A 22,139-nucleotide genomic window follows, 5' to 3' on the forward strand; every position below is an offset into this window, starting at 1 on the left:
TCAGGATACAGAGGTCTGACTGTACCCCAGTACAGAGGGGGCACTGATATCAGCTCAGGATACAGAAGTCTGACTGTACCCCAGTATAGAGGGGCACTGATCTCAGCTCAGGATACAGAGGTCTGACTGTACCCCAGTATAGAGGGGGCACTGATCTCAGCTCAGGATACAGAGGTCTGACTGTACCCCAGGATAGAGGGGGCACTGATCTCAGCTCAGGATACAGAGATCTGACTGTACCCCAGTATAGAGGGGGCACTGATCTCAGCTCAGGATACAGAGGTCTGACTGTACCCCAGTATAAAGGGGGCACTGATCTCAGCTCAGGATACAGAGGTCTGACTGTACCCCAGTATAGAGGGGGCACTGATCTCAGATCAGGATACAGAGGTCTGACTGTACCCCAGCATAGAGGGGGCACTGATCTCAGCTCAGGATACAGAGGTCTGACTGTACCCCAGTATAGAGGGGCACTGATCTCAGCTCAGGATACAGAGATCTGACTGTACCCCAGTATAGAGGGGGACCCCAGTATAGAGGGGGCACTGATCTCAGCTCAGGATACAGAGGTCTGACTGTACCCCAGTATAGAGGAAGCACTGATCTCAGCTCAGGATACAGAGGTCTGACTGTACCCCAGTACAGAGGGGGCACTGATCTAAGCTCAGGATACAGAGGTCTGACTGTACCCCAGTATAGAGGGGGCACTGATCTCAGCTCAGGATACAGAGATCTGACTGTACCCCAGTATAGAGGGGGCACTGATCTCAGCTCAGGATACAGAGGTCTGACTGTACCCCAGTATAGAGGGGGCACTGATCTCAGCTCAGGATACAGAGGTCTGATTGTACCCCAGTACAGAGGGGGCACTGATCTTAGCTCAGGATACAGAGGTCTGACTGTACCCCAGTATAGAGGGGGCACTGATCTCAGCTCAGGATACAGAGGTCTGACTGTACCCCAGTATAGAGGGGGACCCCAGTATAGAGGGGGCACTGATCTCAGCTCAGGATACAGCGGTCTGACTGTACCCCAGTATAGAGGAAGCACTGATCTCAGCTCAGGATACAGAGGTCTGACTGTACCCCAGTACAGAGGGGGCACTGATCTAAGCTCAGGATACAGAGGTCTGACTGTACCCCAGTATAGAGGGGGCACTGATCTCAGCTCAGGATACAGAGATCTGACTGTACCCCAGTATAGAGGGGGCACTGATCTCAGCTCAGGATACAGAGGTCTGACTGTACCCCAGTATAGAGGGGGCACTGATCTCAGCTCAGGATACAGAGGTCTGATTGTACCCCAGTACAGAGGGGGCACTGATCTTAGCTCAGGATACAGAGGTCTGACTGTACCCCAGTATAGAGGGGGCACTGATCTCAGCTCAGGATACAGAGGTCTGACTGTACCCCAGTATAGAGGGGGCACTGATCTCAGGTCAGGATACAGAGGTCTGACTGTACCCCAGTATAGAGGGGGCACTGATCTCAGCTCAGGATACAGAGGTCTGACTGTACCCCAGTATAGAGGGGGCACTGATCTCAGCTCAGGATACAGAGGTCTGACTGTACCCCAGTATAGAGGGGGCACTGATCTCAGCTCAGGATACAGAGGTCTGACTGTACCCCAGTATAGAGGGGGCACTGATCTCAGCTCAGGATACAGAGGTCTGACTGTACCCCAGTATAGAGGGGGCACTGATCTCAGCTCAGGATACAGAGGTCTGACTGTACCCCAGTATAGAGGGGGCACTGATCTCAGCTCAGGATACAGAGGTCTGACTGTACCCCAGTATAGAGGGGGCACTGATCTCAGCTCAGGATACAGCGGTCTGACTGTACCCCAGTATAGAGGGGGCCCTGATCTCAGCTCAGGATACAGAGGTCTGACTGTACCCCAGTATAGAGGGGGCACTGATCTCAGCGCAGGATATAGAGGTCTGACTGTACCCCAGTATAGAGGGGGCACTGATCTCAGCTCAGGATACAGAGGTCTGACTGTACCCCAGTATAGAGGGGGCACTGATCTCAGCTCAGGATACAGAGGTCTGACTGTACCCCAGTATAAAGGGGGCACTGATCTCAGCTCAGGATACAGAGGTCTGACTGTACCCCAGTATAAAGGGGGCACTGATCTCAGCTCAGGATACAGAGATCTGACTGTACCCCAGTATAGAGGGGGCACTGATCTCAGCTCAGGATACAGAGGTCTGACTGTACCCCAGTATAGAGGGGGCACTGATCTCAGCTCAGGATACAGAGGTCTGACTGTACCCCAGTATAGAGGGGGCACTGATCTCAGCTCAGGATACAGAGATCTGACTGTACCCCAGAATAGAGGGGGCACTGATCTCAGCTCAGGATACAGAGGTCTGACTGTACCCCAGTATAGAGGGGGCACTGATCTCAGCTCAGGATACAGAGGTCTGACTGTACCCCAGTACAGAGGGGGCACTGATCTCAACTCAGGATACAGAGGTCTGACTGTACCCCAGTATAGAGGGGCACTGATCTCAGCTCAATATACAGAGGTCTGACTGTACCCCAGTATAGAGGGGGCACTGATCTCAGCTCAGGATACAGAGGTCTGACTGTACCCCAGTATAGAGGGGGCACTGATCTCAGCTCAGGATACAGAGATCTGACTGTACCCCAGTATAGAGGGGGCACTGATCTTAGCTCAGGATACAGAGGTCTGACTGTACCCCAGTATAGAGGGGGCACTGATCTCAGCTCAGGATACAGAGGTCTGACTGTACCCCTGTATAGAGGGGGCACTGATCTCAGCTCAGGATACAGAGGTCTGACTGTACCCCAGTATAGAGGGGGCACTGATATCAGCTCAGGATACAGAGGTCTGACTGTACCCCAGTATAGAGGGGCACTGATCTCAGCTCAGGATACAGAGGTCTGACTGTACCCCAGTATAGAGGGGGCACTGATCTCAGCTCAGGATACAGAGGTCTGACTGTACCCCAGTATAGAGGGGGCACTGATCTCAGCTCAGGATACAGAGGTCTGACTGTACCCCAGTATAGAGGGGGCACTGATATCAGCTCAGGATACAAAGGTCTGACTGTACCCCAGTATAGAGGGGGCACTGATCTCAGCTCAGGATACAGAGGTCTGACTGTACCCCAGTACAGAGGGGGCACTGATATCAGCTCAGGATACAGAGGTCTGACTGTACCCCAGTATAGAGGGGCACTGATCTCAGCTCAGGATACAGAGGTCTGACTGTACCCCAGTATAGAGGGGGCACTGATCTCAGCTCAGGATACAGAGGTCTGACTGTACCCCAGGATAGAGGGGGCACTGATCTCAGCTCAGGATACAGAGATCTGACTGTACCCCAGTATAGAGGGGGCACTGATCTCAGCTCAGGATACAGAGGTCTGACTGTACCCCAGTATAAAGGGGGCACTGATCTCAGCTCAGGATACAGAGGTCTGACTGTACCCCAGTATAGAGGGGGCACTGATCTCAGATCAGGATACAGAGGTCTGACTGTACCCCAGCATAGAGGGGGCACTGATCTCAGCTCAGGATACAGAGGTCTGACTGTACCCCAGTATAGAGGGGCACTGATCTCAGCTCAGGATACAGAGATCTGACTGTACCCCAGTATAGAGGGGGACCCCAGTATAGAGGGGGCACTGATCTCAGCTCAGGATACAGAGGTCTGACTGTACCCCAGTATAAAGGGGGCACTGATCTCAGCTCAGGATACAGAGGTCTGACTGTACCCCAGTACAGAGGGGGCACTGATATCAGCTCAGGATACAGAGGTCTGACTGTACCCCAGTATAGAGGGGGCACTGATCTCAGCTCAAGATACAGAGGTCTGACTGTACCCCAGTATAGAGGGGGAACTGATCTCAGCTCAGGATACAGAGGTCTGACTGTACCCCAGTACAGAGGGGGCACTGATATCAGCTCAGGATACAGAGGTCTGACTGTACCCCAGTATATAGGGGCACTGATCTCAGCTCAAGATACAGAGGTCTGACTGTACCCCAGTATAGAGGGGGCACTGATCTCAGCTCAGGATACAGAGGTCTGACTGTACCCCAGTATAGAGGGGGCACTGATCTCAGCTCAGGATACAGAGATCTGACTGTACCCCAGTATAGAGGGGGCACTGATCTCAGCTCAGGATACAGAGGTCTGACTGTACCCCAGTATAGAGGGGGCACTGATCTCAGCTCAGAATACAGAGGTCTGACTGTACCCCAGTATAGAGGGGGCACTGATCTCAGATCAGGATACAGAGGTCTGACTGTACCCCAGCATAGAGGGGGCACTGATCTCAGCTCAGGATACAGAGGTCTGACTGTACCCCAGTATAGAGGGGCACTGATCTCAGCTCAGGATACAGAGGTCTGACTGTACCCCAGTATAGAGGGGCACTGATCTCAGCTCAGGATACAGAGGTCTGACTGTACCCCAGTATAGAGGGGGCACTGATCTCAGTTCAGGATACAGAGAACTGACTGTACCCCAGTACAGAGGGGGCACTGATCTCAGCTCAGGATACAGAGGTCTGACTGTACCCCAGTATAGATGGGGCACTAATCTCAGCTCAGGATACAGAGGTCTGACTGTACCCCAGTACAGAGGGGGCACTGATCTCAGCTCAAGATACAGAGGTCTGACTGTACCCCAGTATAGAGGGGGCACTGATCTCAGCTCAGGATACAGAGGTCTGACTGTACCCCAGTATAGAGGGGGCACTGATCTCAGCTCAGGATACAGAGGTCTGACTGTACCCCAGTATAGAGGGGGCACTGATCTCAGCTCAGGATACAGAGGTTTGAGTGTACCCCAGTATAGAGGGGGCACTGATCTCAGCTCAGGATACAGAGGTCTGACTGTACCCCAGTACAGAGGGGGCACTGATCTGAGCTTAGGATACAGAGGTTTGACTGTACCCCAGTATAGAGGGGGCACTGATCTCAGCTCAGGATACAGAGGTCTGACTGTACCCCAGTATAGAGGGGCACTGATCTCAGCTCAGGATACAGAGGTCTGACTGTACCCCAGTACAGAGGGGGCACTGATCTAAGCTCAGGATACAGAGATCTGACTGTACCCCAGTATAGAGGGGGCACTGATCTCAGCTCAGGATACAGAGGTCTGACTATACCCCAGTATAAAGGGGGCACTGATCTTAGCTCAGGATACAGAGGTCTGACTGTACCCCAGTATAGAGGGGGCACTGATCTCAGCTCAGGATACAGAGGTCTGACTGTACCCCAGTATAGAGGGGGCACTGATCTCAGCTCAGAATACAGAGGTCTGACTGTACCCCAGTATAGAGGGGGCACTGATCTCAGATCAGGATACAGAGGTCTGACTGTACCCCAGCATAGAGGGGGCACTGATCTCAGCTCAGGATACAGAGGTCTGACTGTACCCCAGTATAGAGGGGCACTGATCTCAGCTCAGGATACAGAGGTCTGACTGTACCCCAGTATAGAGGGGCACTGATCTCAGCTCAGGATACAGAGGTCTGACTGTACCCCAGTACAGAGGGGGCACTGATATCAGCTCAGGATACAGAAGTCTGACTGTACCCCAGTATAGAGGGGCACTGATCTCAGCTCAGGATACAGAGGTCTGACTGTACCCCAGGATAGAGGGGGCACTGATCTCAGCTCAGGATACAGAGGTCTGACTGTACCCCAGGATAGAGGGGGCACTGATCTCAGCTCAGGATACAGAGATCTGACTGTACCCCAGTATAGAGGGGGCACTGATCTCAGCTCAGGATACAGAGGTCTGACTGTACCCCAGTATAAAGGGGGCACTGATCTCAGCTCAGGATACAGAGGTCTGACTGTACCCCAGTATAGAGGGGGCACTGATCTCAGATCAGGATACAGAGGTCTGACTGTACCCCAGCATAGAGGGGGCACTGATCTCAGCTCAGGATACAGAGGTCTGACTGTACCCCAGTATAGAGGGGCACTGATCTCAGCTCAGGATACAGAGATCTGACTGTACCCCAGTATAGAGGGGGACCCCAGTATAGAGGGGGCACTGATCTCAGCTCAGGATACAGAGGTCTGACTGTACCCCAGTATAAAGGGGGCACTGATCTCAGCTCAGGATACAGAGGTCTGACTGTACCCCAGTACAGAGGGGGCACTGATATCAGCTCAGGATACAGAGGTCTGACTGTACCCCAGTATAGAGGGGGCACTGATCTCAGCTCAAGATACAGAGGTCTGACTGTACCCCAGTATAGAGGGGGAACTGATCTCAGCTCAGGATACAGAGGTCTGACTGTACCCCAGTACAGAGGGGGCACTGATATCAGCTCAGGATACAGAGGTCTGACTGTACCCCAGTATATAGGGGCACTGATCTCAGCTCAAGATACAGAGGTCTGACTGTACCCCAGTATAGAGGGGGCACTGATCTCAGCTCAGGATACAGAGGTCTGACTGTACCCCAGTATAGAGGGGGCACTGATCTCAGCTCAGGATACAGAGATCTGACTGTACCCCAGTATAGAGGGGGCACTGATCTCAGCTCAGGATACAGAGGTCTGACTGTACCCCAGTATAGAGGGGGCACTGATCTCAGCTCAGAATACAGAGGTCTGACTGTACCCCAGTATAGAGGGGGCACTGATCTCAGATCAGGATACAGAGGTCTGACTGTACCCCAGCATAGAGGGGGCACTGATCTCAGCTCAGGATACAGAGGTCTGACTGTACCCCAGTATAGAGGGGCACTGATCTCAGCTCAGGATACAGAGGTCTGACTGTACCCCAGTATAGAGGGGCACTGATCTCAGCTCAGGATACAGAGGTCTGACTGTACCCCAGTATAGAGGGGGCACTGATCTCAGTTCAGGATACAGAGAACTGACTGTACCCCAGTACAGAGGGGGCACTGATCTCAGCTCAGGATACAGAGGTCTGACTGTACCCCAGTATAGAGGGGGCACTGATCTCAGCTCAGGATACAGAGGTCTGACTGTACCCCAGTACAGAGGGGGCACTGATCTCAGCACAAGATACAGAGGTCTGACTGTACCCCAGTATAGAGGGGGCACTGATCTCAGCTCAGGATACAGGGGTCTGACTGTACCCCAGTATAGAGGGGGCACTGATCTCAGCTCAGGATACAGAGGTCTGACTGTACCCCAGTATAGAGGGGGCACTGATCTCAGCTCAGGATACAGAGGTTTGAGTGTACCCCAGTATAGAGGGGGCACTGATCTCAGCTCAGGATACAGAGGTCTGACTGTACCCCAGTACAGAGGGGGCACTGATCTGAGCTTAGGATACAGAGGTTTGACTGTACCCCAGTATAGAGGGGGCACTGATCTCAGCTCAGGATACAGAGGTCTGACTGTACCCCAGTATAGAGGGGCACTGATCTCAGCTCAGGATACAGAGGTCTGACTGTACCCCAGTACAGAGGGGGCACTGATCTAAGCTCAGGATACAGAGATCTGACTGTACCCCAGTATAGAGGGGGCACTGATCTCAGCTCAGGATACAGAGGTCTGACTATACCCCAGTATAAAGGGGGCACTGATCTTAGCTCAGGATACAGAGGTCTGACTGTACCCCAGTATAGAGGGGGCACTGATCTCAGCTCAGGATACAGAGGTCTGACTGTACCCCAGTATAGAGGGGGCACTGATCTCAGCTCAGAATACAGAGGTCTGACTGTACCCCAGTATAGAGGGGGCACTGATCTCAGATCAGGATACAGAGGTCTGACTGTACCCCAGCATAGAGGGGGCACTGATCTCAGCTCAGGATACAGAGGTCTGACTGTACCCCAGTATAGAGGGGCACTGATCTCAGCTCAGGATACAGAGGTCTGACTGTACCCCAGTATAGAGGGGCACTGATCTCAGCTCAGGATACAGAGGTCTGACTGTACCCCAGTATAGAGGGGGCACTGATCTCAGTTCAGGATACAGAGGTCTGACTGTACCCCAGTATAGAGGGGGCACTGATCTCAGCTCAGGATACAGAGGTCTGACTGTACCCCAGTACAGAGGGGGCACTGATCTCAGCTCAGGATACAGAGGTCTGACTGTACCCCAGTATAGATGGGGCACTAATCTCAGCTCAGGATACAGAGGTCTGACTGTACCCCAGTACAGAGGGGGCACTGATCTCAGCTCAAGATACAGAGGTCTGACTGTACCCCAGTATAGAGGGGGCACTGATCTCAGCTCAGGATACAGGGGTCTGACTGTACCCCAGTATAGAGGGGGCACTGATCTCAGCTCAGGATACAGAGGTCTGACTGTACCCCAGTATAGAGGGGGCACTGATCTCAGCTCAGGATACAGAGGTTTGAGTGTACCCCAGTATAGAGGGGGCACTGATCTCAGCTCAGGATACAGAGGTCTGACTGTACCCCAGTACAGAGGGGGCACTGATCTGAGCTTAGGATACAGAGGTTTGACTGTACCCCAGTATAGAGGGGGCACTGATCTCAGCTCAGGATACAGAGGTCTGACTATACCCCAGTATAAAGGGGGCACTGATCTTAGCTCAGGATACAGAGGTCTGACTGTACCCCAGTATAGAGGGGGCACTGATCTCAGCTCAGGATACAGAGGTCTGACTGTACCCCAGTATAGAGGGGGCACTGATCTCAGCTCAGAATACAGAGGTCTGACTGTACCCCAGTATAGAGGGGGCACTGATCTCAGATCAGGATACAGAGGTCTGAAAGTACCCCAGCATAGAGGGGGCACTGATCTCAGCTCAGGATACAGAGGTCTGACTGTACCCCAGTATAGAGGGGCACTGATCTCAGCTCAGGATACAGAGGTCTGACTGTACCCCAGTATAGAGGGGCACTGATCTCAGCTCAGGATACAGAGGTCTGACTGTACCCCAGTATAGAGGGGGCACTGATCTCAGTTCAGGATACAGAGAACTGACTGTACCCCAGTACAGAGGGGGCACTGATCTCAGCTCAGGATACAGAGGTCTGACTGTACCCCAGTATAGATGGGGCACTAATCTCAGCTCAGGATACAGAGGTCTGACTGTACCCCAGTACAGAGGGGGCACTGATCTCAGCTCAAGATACAGAGGTCTGACTGTACCCCAGTATAGAGGGGGCACTGATCTCAGCTCAGGATACAGGGGTCTGACTGTACCCCAGTATAGAGGGGGCACTGATCTCAGCTCAGGATACAGAGGTCTGACTGTACCCCAGTATAGAGGGGGCACTGATCTCAGCTCAGGATACAGAGGTCTGACTGTACCCCAGTATAAAGGGGGCACTGATCTCAGCTCAGGATACAGAGGTCTGACTGTACCCCAGTATAGAGGGGGCACTGATCTCAGTTTAGGATACAGAGGTCTGACTGTACCCCAGTATAGAGGGGGCACTGATCTCAGCTCAGGATACAGAGGTCTGACTGTACCCCAGTATAGAGGGGGCACTGATCTGAGCTCAGGATACAGAGGTCTGACTGTACCCCAATATAAAGGGGGCACTGATCTCAGCTCAGGATACAGCGGTCTGACTGTACCCCAGTATAGAGGGGGCACTGATCTGAGCTCAGGATACAGAGGTCTGACTGTACCCCAGTATAGAGGGGGCACTGATCTCAGCTCAGGATACAGAGGTCTGACTGTACCCCAGTACAGAGGGGGCACTGATCTAAGCTCAGGATACAGAGGTCTGACTGTACCCCAGTATAGAGGGGGCACTGATCTCAGCTCAGGATACAGAGGTCTGACTGTACCCCAATATAAAGGGGGCACTGATCTCAGCTCAGGATACAGAGGTCTGTCTGTACCCCAGTATAGAGGGGGCACTGATATCAGCTCAGGATATAGAGGTCTGACTGTACCCCAGTATAAAGGGGGCACTGATCTCAGCTCATGATACAGAGGTCTGTCTGTACCCCAGTATAGAGGGGGCACTGATCTCAGCTCAGGATACAGAGGTCTGTCTGTACCCCAGTATAGAGGGGGCAATGATCTCAGCTCAGGATACAGAGGTCTGACTGTACCCCAGTATAGCGGGGGCACTGATCTCAGCTCAGGATACAGAGGTCTGTCTGTACCCCAGTATAGAGGGGGCACTGATCTCAGCTCAGGATACAGAGGTCTGTCTGTACCCCAGTATAGAGGGGGCACTGATCTCAGCTCAGGATACAGAAGTCTGACTGTACCCCAGTATAGCGGGGGCACTGATCTCAGCTCAGGATACAGAGGTCTGTCTGTACCCCAGTATAGAGGGGGCACTGATCTCAGCTCAGGATACAGAGGTCTGACTGTACCCCAGTATAGCGGGGGCACTGATCTCAGCTCAGGATACAGAGGTCTGACTGTACCCCAGTATAAAGGGGGCACTGATCTCAGCTCAGGATACAGAGGTCTGTCTGTACCCCAGTATAGAGGGGGCACTGATCTCAGCTCAGGATACAGAGATCTGACTGTACCCCAGTATAGAGGGGGCACTAATCTCAGCTCAGGATACAGAGGTCTGACTGTACCCCAGTATAGAGGGGGCACTGATATCAGCTCAGGATACAAAGGTCTGACTGTACCCCAGTATAGAGGGGCACTGATCTCAGCTCAGGATACAGAGGTCTGTCTGTACCCCAGTATAGAGGGGGCACTGATCTAAGCTCAGGATACAGAGATCTGACTGTACCCCAGTATAGAGGGGGCACTGATCTCAGCTCAGGATACAGAGGTCTGACTATACCCCAATATAAAGGGGGCACTGATCTCAGCTCAGGATACAGAGGTCTGACTGTACCCCAGTATAGAGGGGGCACTGATCTCCGCTCAGGATACAGAGATCTGACTGTACCCCAGTATAGAGGGGGCACTGATCTCAGCTCAGGATACAGAGATCTGACTGTACCCCAGTATAGAGGGGGCACTGATCTCAGCTCAGGATACAGAGGTCTGACTGTACCCCAGTATAGAGGGGGCACTGATATCAGCTCAGGATACAAAGGTCTGACTGTACCCCAGTATAGAGGGGCACTGATCTCAGCTCAGGATACAGAGGTCTGTCTGTACCCCAGTATAGAGGGGGCACTGATCTCAGCTCAGGATACAGAGGTCTGACTGTACCCCAGTATAGCGGGGGCACTGATCTCAGCTCAGGATACAGAGGTCTGACTGTACTCCAGTATAGAGGGGGCACTGATCTCAGCTCAGGATACAGAGGTCTGACTATACCCCAGTATAGAGGGGGCACTGATCTCAGCTCAGGATACAGAGGTCTGACTGTACCCCAGTACAGAGGGGGCACTGATCTAAGCTGAGGATACAGAGATCTGACTGTACCCCAGTATAGAGGGGGCACTGATCTCAGCTCAGGATACAGAGGTCTGACTATACCCCAATATAAAGGGGGCACTGATCTCAGCTCAGGATACAGCGGTCTGACTGTACCCCAGTATAGAGGGGGCACTGATCTGAGCTCAGGATACAGAGGTCTGACTGTACCCCAGTATAGAGGGGGCACTGATCTCAGCTCAGGATACAGAGGTCTGACTGTACCCCAGTACAGAGGGGGCACTGATCTAAGCTCAGGATACAGAGGTCTGACTGTACCCCAGTATAGAGGGGGCACTGATCTCAGCTCAGGATACAGAGGTCTGACTATACCCCAATATAAAGGGGGCACTGATCTCAGCTCAGGATACAGAGGTCTGTCTGTACCCCAGTATAGAGGGGGCACTGATATCAGCTCAGGATATAGAGGTCTGACTGTACCCCAGTATAAAGGGGGCACTGATCTCAGCTCATGATACAGAGGTCTGTCTGTACCCCAGTATAGAGGGGGCACTGATCTCAGCTCAGGATATAGAGGTCTGACTGTACCCCAGTATAAAGGGGGCACTGATCTGAGCTCTGGATACAGAGGTCTGACTGTACCCCAGTATAGAGGGGCACTGATCTCAGCTCAGGATACAGAGGTCTGACTGTACCCCAGTATAGAGGGGGCACTGATCTCAGCTCAGGATACAGAGGTCTGACTGTACCCCAGTACAGAGGGGGCACTGATCTCAGCTCAGGATACAGAGGTCTGACTGTACCCCAGTATAGAGGGGGCACTGATCTCAGCTCAGGATACAGAGGTCTGACTGTACCCCAGTATAGAGGGGGCACTGATCTCAGCGCAGGATATAGAGGTCTGACTGTACCCCAGTATAGAGGGGGCACTGATCTCAGCTCAGGATACAGAGGTCTGACTGTACCTCAGTACAGAGGGGGCACTGGTCTCAGCTCAGGATACAGAGATCTGACTGTACCCCAGTATAGAGGGGGCACTGATCTCAGCTCAGGATACAGAGGTCTGACTGTACCCCAGTATAAAGGGGGCACTGATCTCAGCTCAGGATACAGAGATCTGACTGTACCCCAGTATAGAGGGGGCACTGATCTCAGCTCAGGATACAGAGGTCTGACTATACCCCAGTATAAAGGGGGCACTGATCTCAGCTCAGGATACAGAGATCTGACTGTACCGCAGTATAGAGGGGGCACTGATCTCAGCTCAGGATACAGAGGTCTGACTATACCCCAGTATAAAGGGGGCACTGATCTCAGCTCAGGATACAGAGGTCTGACTGTACCCCAGTATAGAGGGGGCACTGATCTCAGCTCAGGATACAGAGATCTGACTGTACCCCAGTATAGAGGGGGCACTGATCTCAGCTCAGGATACAGAGGTCTGACTGTACCCCAGTATAGATGGGGCACTGATCTCAGCTCAGGATACAGAAATCTGACTGTACTTTAGTATAGAGAGGGCACTGATCTTAACTCAGGATACAGAGGTCTGACTGTACCCCAGTATAGAGGGGGCACTGATCTCAGCTCAGGATACAGAGGTCTGACTGTACCCCAGTATAGAGGGGGCACTGATCTCAGCTCAGGATACAGAGGTCTGACTGTACCCCAGTATAAAGGGGGCACTGATCTCAGCTCAGGATACAGAGGTCTGACTGTACCCCAGTATAGAGGGGCACTGATCTCAGCTCAGGATACAGAGGTCTGACTGTACCCCAGTATAGAGAGGGCACTGATCTCAGCTCAGGATACAGAGGTCTGACTGTACCCTAGTATAGAGGGGGCACTGATCTCAGCTCAGGATACAGAGGTCTGACTGTACCCCAGCATAGAGGGGGCACTGATCTAAGCTCAGGATACAGAGGTCTGACTGTACCCCAGTATAGAGGGGGCACTGATCTCAGCTCAGGATACAGAGGTCTGACTGTACCCCAGTATAGAGGGGCACTGATCTCAGCTCAGGATACAGAGGTCTGACTGTACCCCAGTATAGAGAGGGCACTGATCTCCGCTCAGGATACAGAGGTCTGACTGTACCCCAGTATAGAGGGGGCACTGATCTCAGTTCAGGATACAGAGGTCTGACTGTACCCCAGTATAGAGGGGGCACTGATCTCAGCTCAGGATACAGAGGTCTGACTGTACCCCAGAATATAGGGGGCACTGATCTCAGCTCAGGATACAGAGGTCTGACTGTAACCCAGAATAGAGGGGGCACTGATCTCAGCTCAGGATACAGAGGTCTGACTGTACCCCAGTATAGAGGGGGCACTGATCTCAGCTCAGGATACAGAGGTCTGACTGTACCCCAGAATAGAGGGGGCACTGATCTCAGCTCAGGATACAGAGGTCTGACAGTACCCCAGTATAGAGAGGGCACTGATCTCAGCTCAGGATACAGAGGTCTGACTGTACCCCAGTATAGAGGGGGCACTGATCTCAGCTCAGGATACAGAGGTCTGACTGTACCCCAGAATAGAGGGGGCACTGATCTCAGCTCAGGATACAGAGGTCTGACTGTACCCCAGTATTGAGGGGGCACTGATCTCAGCTCAGGATACAGAGGTCTGACTGTACCCCAGTATAGAGGGGGCACTGATCTCAGATCAGGATACAGAGGTCTGACTGTACCCCAGTATAGAGGGGCACTGATCTCAGCTCAGGATACAGAGGTCTGACAGTACCCCAGTATAGAGAGGGCACTGATCTCAGCTCAGGATACAGAGGTCTGACTGTACCCCAGTATAGAGGGGGCACTGATCTCAGCTTAGGATACAGAGGTCTGACTGTACCCCAGTATAAAGGGGGCACTGATCTGAGCTCAGGATACAGAGGTCTGACTGTACCCCAGTATAGAGGGGGCACTGATCTCAGCTCAGGATACAGAGGTCTGACTGTACCGCAGTATAGAGGAGGCACTGATCTCAGCTCAGGATACAGAGGTCTGACTGTACCCCAGTATAGAGGGGCACTGATCTCAGCTCAGGATACAGAGGTCTGACTGTACCCCAGTATAGAGGGGGCACTGATCTCTGCTCAGGATACAGAGGTCTGACTGTACCCCAGTACAGAGGGGGCACTGATCTCAGCTCAGGATACAGAGGTCTGTCTGTACCCCAGTACAGAGGGGGCACTGATCTCAGCTCAGGATACAGAGGTCTGACTGTACCCCAGTATAGAGGGGCACTGATCTCAGCTCAGGATACAGAGGTCTGACTGTACCCCAGTATAGAGGGGGCACTGATCTCAGCACAGGATACAGAGGTCTGACTGTACCCCAGTATAGAGGGGGCACTGATCTCAGCTCAGGATACAGAGGTCTGACTGTACCCCAGTATAGAGGGGGCACTGATCTCAGTTCAGGATACAGAGGTCTGACTGTACCCCAGTACAGAGGGGGCACTGATCTCAGCTCAGGATACAGAGGTCTGACTGTACCCCAGTACAGAGGGGGCACTGATCTTAGCTCAGGATACAGAGGTCTGACTGTACCCCAGTATAGAGGGGGCACTGATCTCAGCTCAGGATACAGAGGTCTGACTGTACCCCAGTATAGAGGGGCACTGATCTCAGCTCAGGATACAGAGGTCTGACAGTACCCCAGTATAGAGGGGGCACTGATCTGAGCTCAGGATACAGAGGTCTGACTGTACCCCAGTATAGAGGGGGCACTGATCTCAGCTCAGGATAGAGAGGTCTGACTGTACCCCAGTATAGAGGGGGCACTAATCTCAGCTCAGGATACAGAGGTCTGACAGTACCCCAGTATAGAGGGGGCACTGATCTCAGCTCAGGATACAGAGGTCTGACTGTACCCCAGTATAGAGGGGGCACTGATCTCAGTTCAGGATACAGAGGTCTGACTGTACCCCAGTATAGAGGGGGCACTGATCTCAGCTCAGGATACAGAGGTCTGACTGTACCCCAGTATAGATGGGGCACTGATCTCAGCTCAGGATACAGAGATCTGACTGTACTTTAGTATAGAGAGGGCACTGATCTCAACTCAGGATACAGAGGTCTGACTGTACCCCAGTATAGAGGGGGCACTGATCTCAGCTCAGGATACAGAGGTCTGACTGTACCCCAGTATAGAGGGGGCACTGATCTCAGCTCAGGATACAGAGGTCTGACTGTACCCCAGTATAAAGGGGGCACTGATCTCAGCTCAGGATACAGAGGTCTGACTGTACCCCAGTATAGAGGGGCACTGATCTCAGCTCAGGATACAGAGGTCTGACTGTACCCCAGTATAGAGAGGGCACTGATCTCAGCTCAGGATACAGAGGTCTGACTGTACCCTAGTATAGAGGGGGCACTGATCTCAGCTCAGGATACAGAGGTCTGACTGTACCCCAGCATAGAGGGGGCACTGATCTAAGCTCAGGATACAGAGGTCTGACTGTACCCCAGTATAGAGGGGGCACTGATCTCAGCTCAGGATACAGAGGTCTGACTGTACCCCAGTATAGAGGGGCACTGATCTGAGTTCAGGATACAGAGGTCTGACTGTACCCCAGTATAGAGGGGGCACTGATCTCCGCTCAGGATACAGAGGTCTGACTGTACCCCAGTATAGAGGGGGCACTGATCTCAGTTCAGGATACAGAGGTCTGACTGTACCCCAGTATAGAGGGGGCACTGATCTCAGCTCAGGATACAGAGGTCTGACTGTACCCCAGAATATAGGGGGCACTGATCTCAGCTCAGGATACAGAGGTCTGACTGTAACCCAGAATAGAGGGGGCACTGATCTCAGCTCAGGATACAGAGGTCTGACTGTACCCCAGTATAGAGAGGGCACTGATCTCAGCTCAGGATACAGAGGTCTGACTGTACCCCAGTATAGAGGGGGCACTGATCTCAGCTCAGGATACAGAGGTCTGACTGTACCCCAGTATAGAGGGGGCACTGATCTCAGCTCAGGATACAGAGGTCTGACTGTACCCCAGAATAGAGGGGGCACTGATCTCAGCTCAGGATACAGAGGTCTGACTGTACCCCAGTATTGAGGGGGCACTGATCTCAGCTCAGGATACAGAGGTCTGACTGTACCCCAGTATAGAGGGGGCACTGATCTCAGCTCAGGATACAGAGGTCTGACTGTACCCTAGTATAGAGGGGGCACTGATCTCAGCTTAGGATACAGAGGTCTGACTGTACCCCAGTATAAAGGGGGCACTGATCTGAGCTCAGGATACAGAGGTCTGACTGTACCCCAGTATAGAGGGGGCACTGATCTCAGCTCAGGATACAGAGGTCTGACTGTACCCCAGTATAGAGGAGGCACTGATCTCAGCTCAGGATACAGAGGTCTGACTGTACCCCAGTATAGAGGGGCACTGATCTCAGCTCAGGATACAGAGGTCTGACTGTACCCCAGTATAGAGGGGGCACTGATCTCTGCTCAGGATACAGAGGTCTGACTGTACCCCAGTACAGAGGGGGCACTGATCTCAGCTCAGGATACAGAGGTCTGTCTGTACCCCAGTATAGAGGGGGCACTGATCTCAGCTCAGGATACAGAGGTCTGACTGTACCCCAGTATAGAGGGGGCACTGATCTCAGTTCAGGATACAGAGGTCTGACTGTACCCAAGTACAGAGGGGGCACTGATCTCAGCTCAGGATACAGAGGTCTGACTGTACCCCAGTACAGAGGGGGCACTGATCTCAGCTCAGGATACAGAGGTCTGACTGTACCCCAGTATAGAGGGGCACTGATCTCAGCTCAGGATACAGAGGTCTGACAGTACCCCAGTATAGAGGGGGCACTGATCTGAGCTCAGGATACAGAGGTCTGACTGTACCCCAGTATAGAGGGGGCACTGATCTCAGCTCAGGATACAGAGGTCTGACAGTACCCCAGTATAGAGGGGGCACTGATCTCAGTTCAGGATACAGAGGTCTGACTGTACCCCAGTATAGAGGGGGCACTGATCTGTGCTCAGGATACAGAGGTCTGACTGTACCCTAGTATAGAGGGGGCACTGATCTCAGTTCAGGATTCAGATGTCTGACTGTACCCCACATTATGATGGTGTGTGTGTGTGTGTGTGTGTGGGGGGGGGGGGGGCAGCATTAATCTAAGCTCCTTTGTATCTCGACTCATAAAGTACGTGGTGTAATAAAGCAGAACCCCGAAAATGAAGGTGGTATACACCACATCACCTCTGTTTGTTGTCACAGTACAGACCTGATACAATTGTATCCAGTGCAGACAGTGAGGACTGCAGACTGATACATTTTACCTGCACTGACACATTGTATCAAACTTTCAGGACACAGCAGAGATTTGCACTTCTGTTTTGTTTCACTCAGTGAGGATTTCCTGGATATATTGTAACAAACCCTCAACTGTGGAAATAGGATTAGGAAATGGCAGGATTATCGTCTCCAGATGTAAACAGGCATATTCCAATTCACTGGTAGGAAGCAGAGGTTTTAGAAATGAAGAGGAGTATATAACCCATGTGCGGCCGGTGGTCTGAGGTTACGCTGACTCATAAGTGTATGGGGCTGTGAGACGGACAGGCGGTAGATGAGGGGAAGCAGAAATCCAGGCTGGTTTCCTGACCCTGACTCATCCCTGTGATATGGAAGATGACAGAAGTGCAGGAAGAGGTGGCAGGGGACGGGGCCACAGTGCTGGGGCCACAAGGGAACTGTTCATGATCACTAGAAATATAGCACAAATCTCAAGTACCAGGACGTCTGTGTCTGACACATGAGCCCCTATATCCTTCACCTACATCAGTGCTAGGCTTGTGATGTACATATTACTACATTATCTGTACTCAGAGTTATCACTGTGTTATCTGTGGTGTTACATAGGACTGCAGGTGACATCTACTACATTATCTGTACACAGAGAGTTATCCCTGTGTTATCTGTGGTGTTACATAGGACTGCAGGTGACATCTACTACATTATCTGTACACAGAGAGTTATCCCTGTGTTACCTGTGGTGTTACATAGGACTGCAGGTGACATCTACTACATTATCTGTACTCAGAGTTATCACTGTGTTATCTGTGGTGTTACATAGGACTGCAGGTGACATCTACTACATTATCTGTACACAGAGAGTTATCCCTGTGTTATCTGTGGTGTTACATAGGACTGCAGGTGACATCTACTACATTATCTTTACTCAGAGAGTTATCACTGTGTTATCTGTGGTGTTACATAGGACTGCAGGGAAAATCTATTACATTATCTGTACTCAGAGAGTTATCACTGTGTTATGTGTGGTGTTACATAGGACTGCAGGTGACATCTACTACATTATCTGTACTCAGAGAGTGTGGTGTTACATAGGACTGCAGGTGACATCTACTACATTATCTGTACTCAGAGAGTTATCACTGTGTTATGTGTGGTGTTACATAGGACTGCAGGTGACATCTACTACATTATCTGTACTCAGAGAGTTATCACTGTGTTATGTGTGGTGTTACATAGGACTGCAGGTGACATCTACTACATTATCTGTATTCAGAGAGTTATCACTGTGTTATCTATGGTGTTACATAGGACTGCAGGTGACATCTACTACATTATCTGTATTCAGAGAGTTATCACTGTGTTATGTGTGGTGTTACATAGGACTGCAGGTGACATCTACTACATTATCTGTATTCAGAGAGTTATCACTGTGTTATCTGTGGTGTTACATAGGACTGCAGGTGACATCTACTACATTATCTGTACTCAGAGAGTTATCACTGTGTTATCTGTGGTGTTACATAGGACTGCAGGTGACATCTACTACATTATCTGTACTCAGAGAGTTATCACTGTGTTATCTGTGGTGTTACATAGGACTGCAGGTGACATCTACTACATTATCTGTACTCAGAGAGTTATCACTGTGTTATCTGTGGTGTTACATAGGACTGCAGGTGACATCTACTACATTATCTGTACTCAGAGAGTTATCACTGTGTTATCTGTGGTGTTACATAGGACTGCAGGTGACATATACTACATTATCTGTACTCAGAGAGTTATCACTGTGTTACCTGTGGTGTTACATAGGACTGCAGGTGACATCTACTACACTGTCTGTACTCGGAGAGTTATCACTGTGTTATCTGTGGTGTTACATAGGACTGCAGGGAACATCTATTACATTATCTATACTTACTTTCACCCTCCACTTTCTCGGGGGACCTGAACCATATCACCTGCCGGGTGTCTAGCTTCAGCTGGAATGTTCTCCTCTCAGGGCGCTGGGACTTCTTCTGGTAAAACAGAGTCAGGACCGTCCCCGTCTCGAGGTGCCTCATAGTCCGGTTAATGTCCCCTGTTTCCATTCTGGGTTCCTCCAGGAATCCGTTCATGTTGACGATTCTGCAGCCGGACATCCTGGAGCAAGGTGCGGGTTCCTCACCGCCTGTCACCCGGGACCTTCCAAAGTCCTGGTCCTGCAGCAACCTGCGGATCACAGAACGGAAGAAGCGGCATCACATGAGCTTTACCATCCAGGGGGATGTCCACAGTAGATCCAGGAGCTGTCCATTCACTGTGTTCAGTTGGCCTAGAAAAACACCCAGTGCATATGAAGTCTATCCTGTGCAATTCCACAAAAGAAGTGTGTGAACTTCCAGTCTAAGCGATGGTGATGTCCCCCTCTCCCCTTGCTTGGGTAGTGTATGGAGGAGAGGGATGGAAGGAGACCACACCTAGATCCACCCTCTACAAGTGCAGATGGGATCTGGACCCCTCCTTCCTTGTCTGTCTGAGGCTGGTCCACTCAGAAGGGGTGGGGGTCAACAGATGGACTACATAAAGCTTCAGATACTGGGGAATATCTGGAGAGAAGATCCTAAAGGGGTCCCCAGGTCTGCAGCTGCATGCTGGACCTTCTAGTATGTGGCAGACCACCGCCTCAGAAGACAGGCTGCACTAATGGGTTAATGAAGACCCTCACTAGTAGCCTGATACAATGAATCCCTGGTATCCAGGATGATCCTCGGGGACCGGTCATGGTCTGGATAATGCTCTTCCTAATAGCTGGATAATATCCAGAGTCATGGAAAGAAAAGGTCTGATGCGAATCACTGCTGGTAATGAGCCTAATCCAATTTCACAGGGATCGCCTGCAGCCTGCGGGGCAGGAGCACACAGCCTGGATGTGAGGAGCTGCTGTACGTCCTGGCCACTAATGCACCAGCCCCACAGGCCCCCTCCCCAGTGCAGAGCTGGATCAGGATGACAGGTCACTGGTGCACAGTACATTCCCCACTCCTTATCTTGCAGCTGCAGCTCCTGTCTCCAGCCTTCTGCAATGGACGCCCAGAGGAAACAGCAATCACACATGGCCGGAAAGAGAACAGAAAGGAATTTAAAAAAAATAAAAAAATATTTGCTGGATCTTGGCTTAGGAAAGAAAAACATTAGTGGAGAGCAGGAAATGCTGTGCGATTGCGCCATCTAGTGTTTGGATGTGTGCAGTGCAGAGCTGCGATGACAGCTCCAGTATTATCATAGAAAAAGAAATCTTAAATGGAGACTGAGAAATATTGGAAAAATAAATTTGGGCTTCAGATGTAAGGGATCGTTCATAGATCTTCATTCTTTCACCTAAATGTAACTTGTACATGTTTTTTGTCACACAATATAATATAAGTGCTACCAAAAAGTGCAGAGTGCCACACATGATAAGTGCACAAGGATGTGGTCTGTTAAAAGTCTTTCCAAAGGGAGAGGGATACACAAATCTTCAGGACCCTTTGAGGAGTCCCCTCCAGACTCCTCTATCCCTCTCCAGACTCCTTTAACCCTCTTCAGACTCCTCTATCCTTCTTCAGACTCCTCTGTCCCTCTCCAGACCCCTCTTCCTCCTCCAGACTCTAATATCCATCTCCAGACTTCTCTATCCATCTCCAGAGATCTTGGTTCCGCTGAAGACTCCTATGCCCCTCTCCAGACTCCTTTATCCTTCTCTAGATATCTCGGTCTCTCTTCAGCCCCTCTGCCCCCTCCAGACTCCTCGGTCCATCTCCAGACAACTCTGCCCCTCTTCATACTGCTCTGTCCATCTTCAGACTCCTCTGCCCCTCTCCAGACTCATCTGCCCCTTCTCCAGAGTTTTCCGCCCCTCTCTAGACTCCTCTACCCATCTCCAGGTCCCTCTGCCTCCAGACTCCTCTATCCCGCTTCAGACTCCTCTGTCCCTCTACAGACTTCTCTGCCTGCATCAAGACTTTTCTATCCATCTCTAGACTCCCCCGCCTTATTCAGACTCCTCCATCAATCTCCAGACACCTTGGTTGCTCTCCAGACTCCTCTATCTCACTCCAGACATCTTGGTCCCTCTCCAGCACTTCTGCACCCTCCAGACTTCTCGATGCCTCTCAAGACATTTCGGTTCATCCTCTGTCTCCCACCGGACTCTTCTGTCTCTCTCCAGACTGCTCTGTCTATCTCCATACTCTGTCCCCTCCATGCTCCTCTATTCATCTCCAGACCATTCTGTCCCTTCCAGATTCCTCTGCCCCTCTCCAGACTCCTCTATCCCTCTTCAGGCCCCTCTGCCCCCTCCAGACTCCTCAGTTCTCTCCAAAATCCTCTGCCCTCTCCAGACTCCTCTGTTCTCTCCAAAATCCTATGCCCTCTTCAGACTCCTCTGTCCCTCTCCAGACTCCTCTGTTTCTATACAGACTTCTCTGCCCCTATCAAGACTTCTCTATCCATATGCAGACTCCTCTAGACATCTTGGTTCCTCTCCAGACTGCTCTGTCCATCTCCAGCCCTTCTGCCCTATCCAGACTCCTCTATGCCTCTCCAGACATCTTGGTCCATCTCCAATCTCCACT

At 51.6% G+C, this 22,139-nt stretch overlaps 1 protein-coding gene across 2 annotated transcripts in view; it reads right to left on the reverse strand.

Annotated features, from left to right (window-relative positions):
* LOC121000970 (1-phosphatidylinositol 4,5-bisphosphate phosphodiesterase gamma-1-like) overlaps positions 1-20,624 on the reverse strand; it is a 127,900-nt gene extending 107,276 nt beyond the window's left edge. For both annotated transcript variants that reach the window (XM_040431814.1, XM_040431815.1), the window contains exon 1: positions 19,466-20,624. In XM_040431814.1, the coding sequence (XP_040287748.1) occupies positions 19,466-19,685 (220 nt within the window). In that variant the 5' untranslated portion in view covers positions 19,686-20,624. The remainder of the gene's footprint in view (positions 1-19,465) is intronic.
* Between the last annotated feature and the right edge of the window lie 1,515 nt (positions 20,625-22,139).

This window comes from Bufo bufo, chromosome 5 (genome assembly GCF_905171765.1).
Source record: "Bufo bufo chromosome 5, aBufBuf1.1, whole genome shotgun sequence".
NCBI lineage: Eukaryota > Metazoa > Chordata > Amphibia > Anura > Bufonidae > Bufo > Bufo bufo.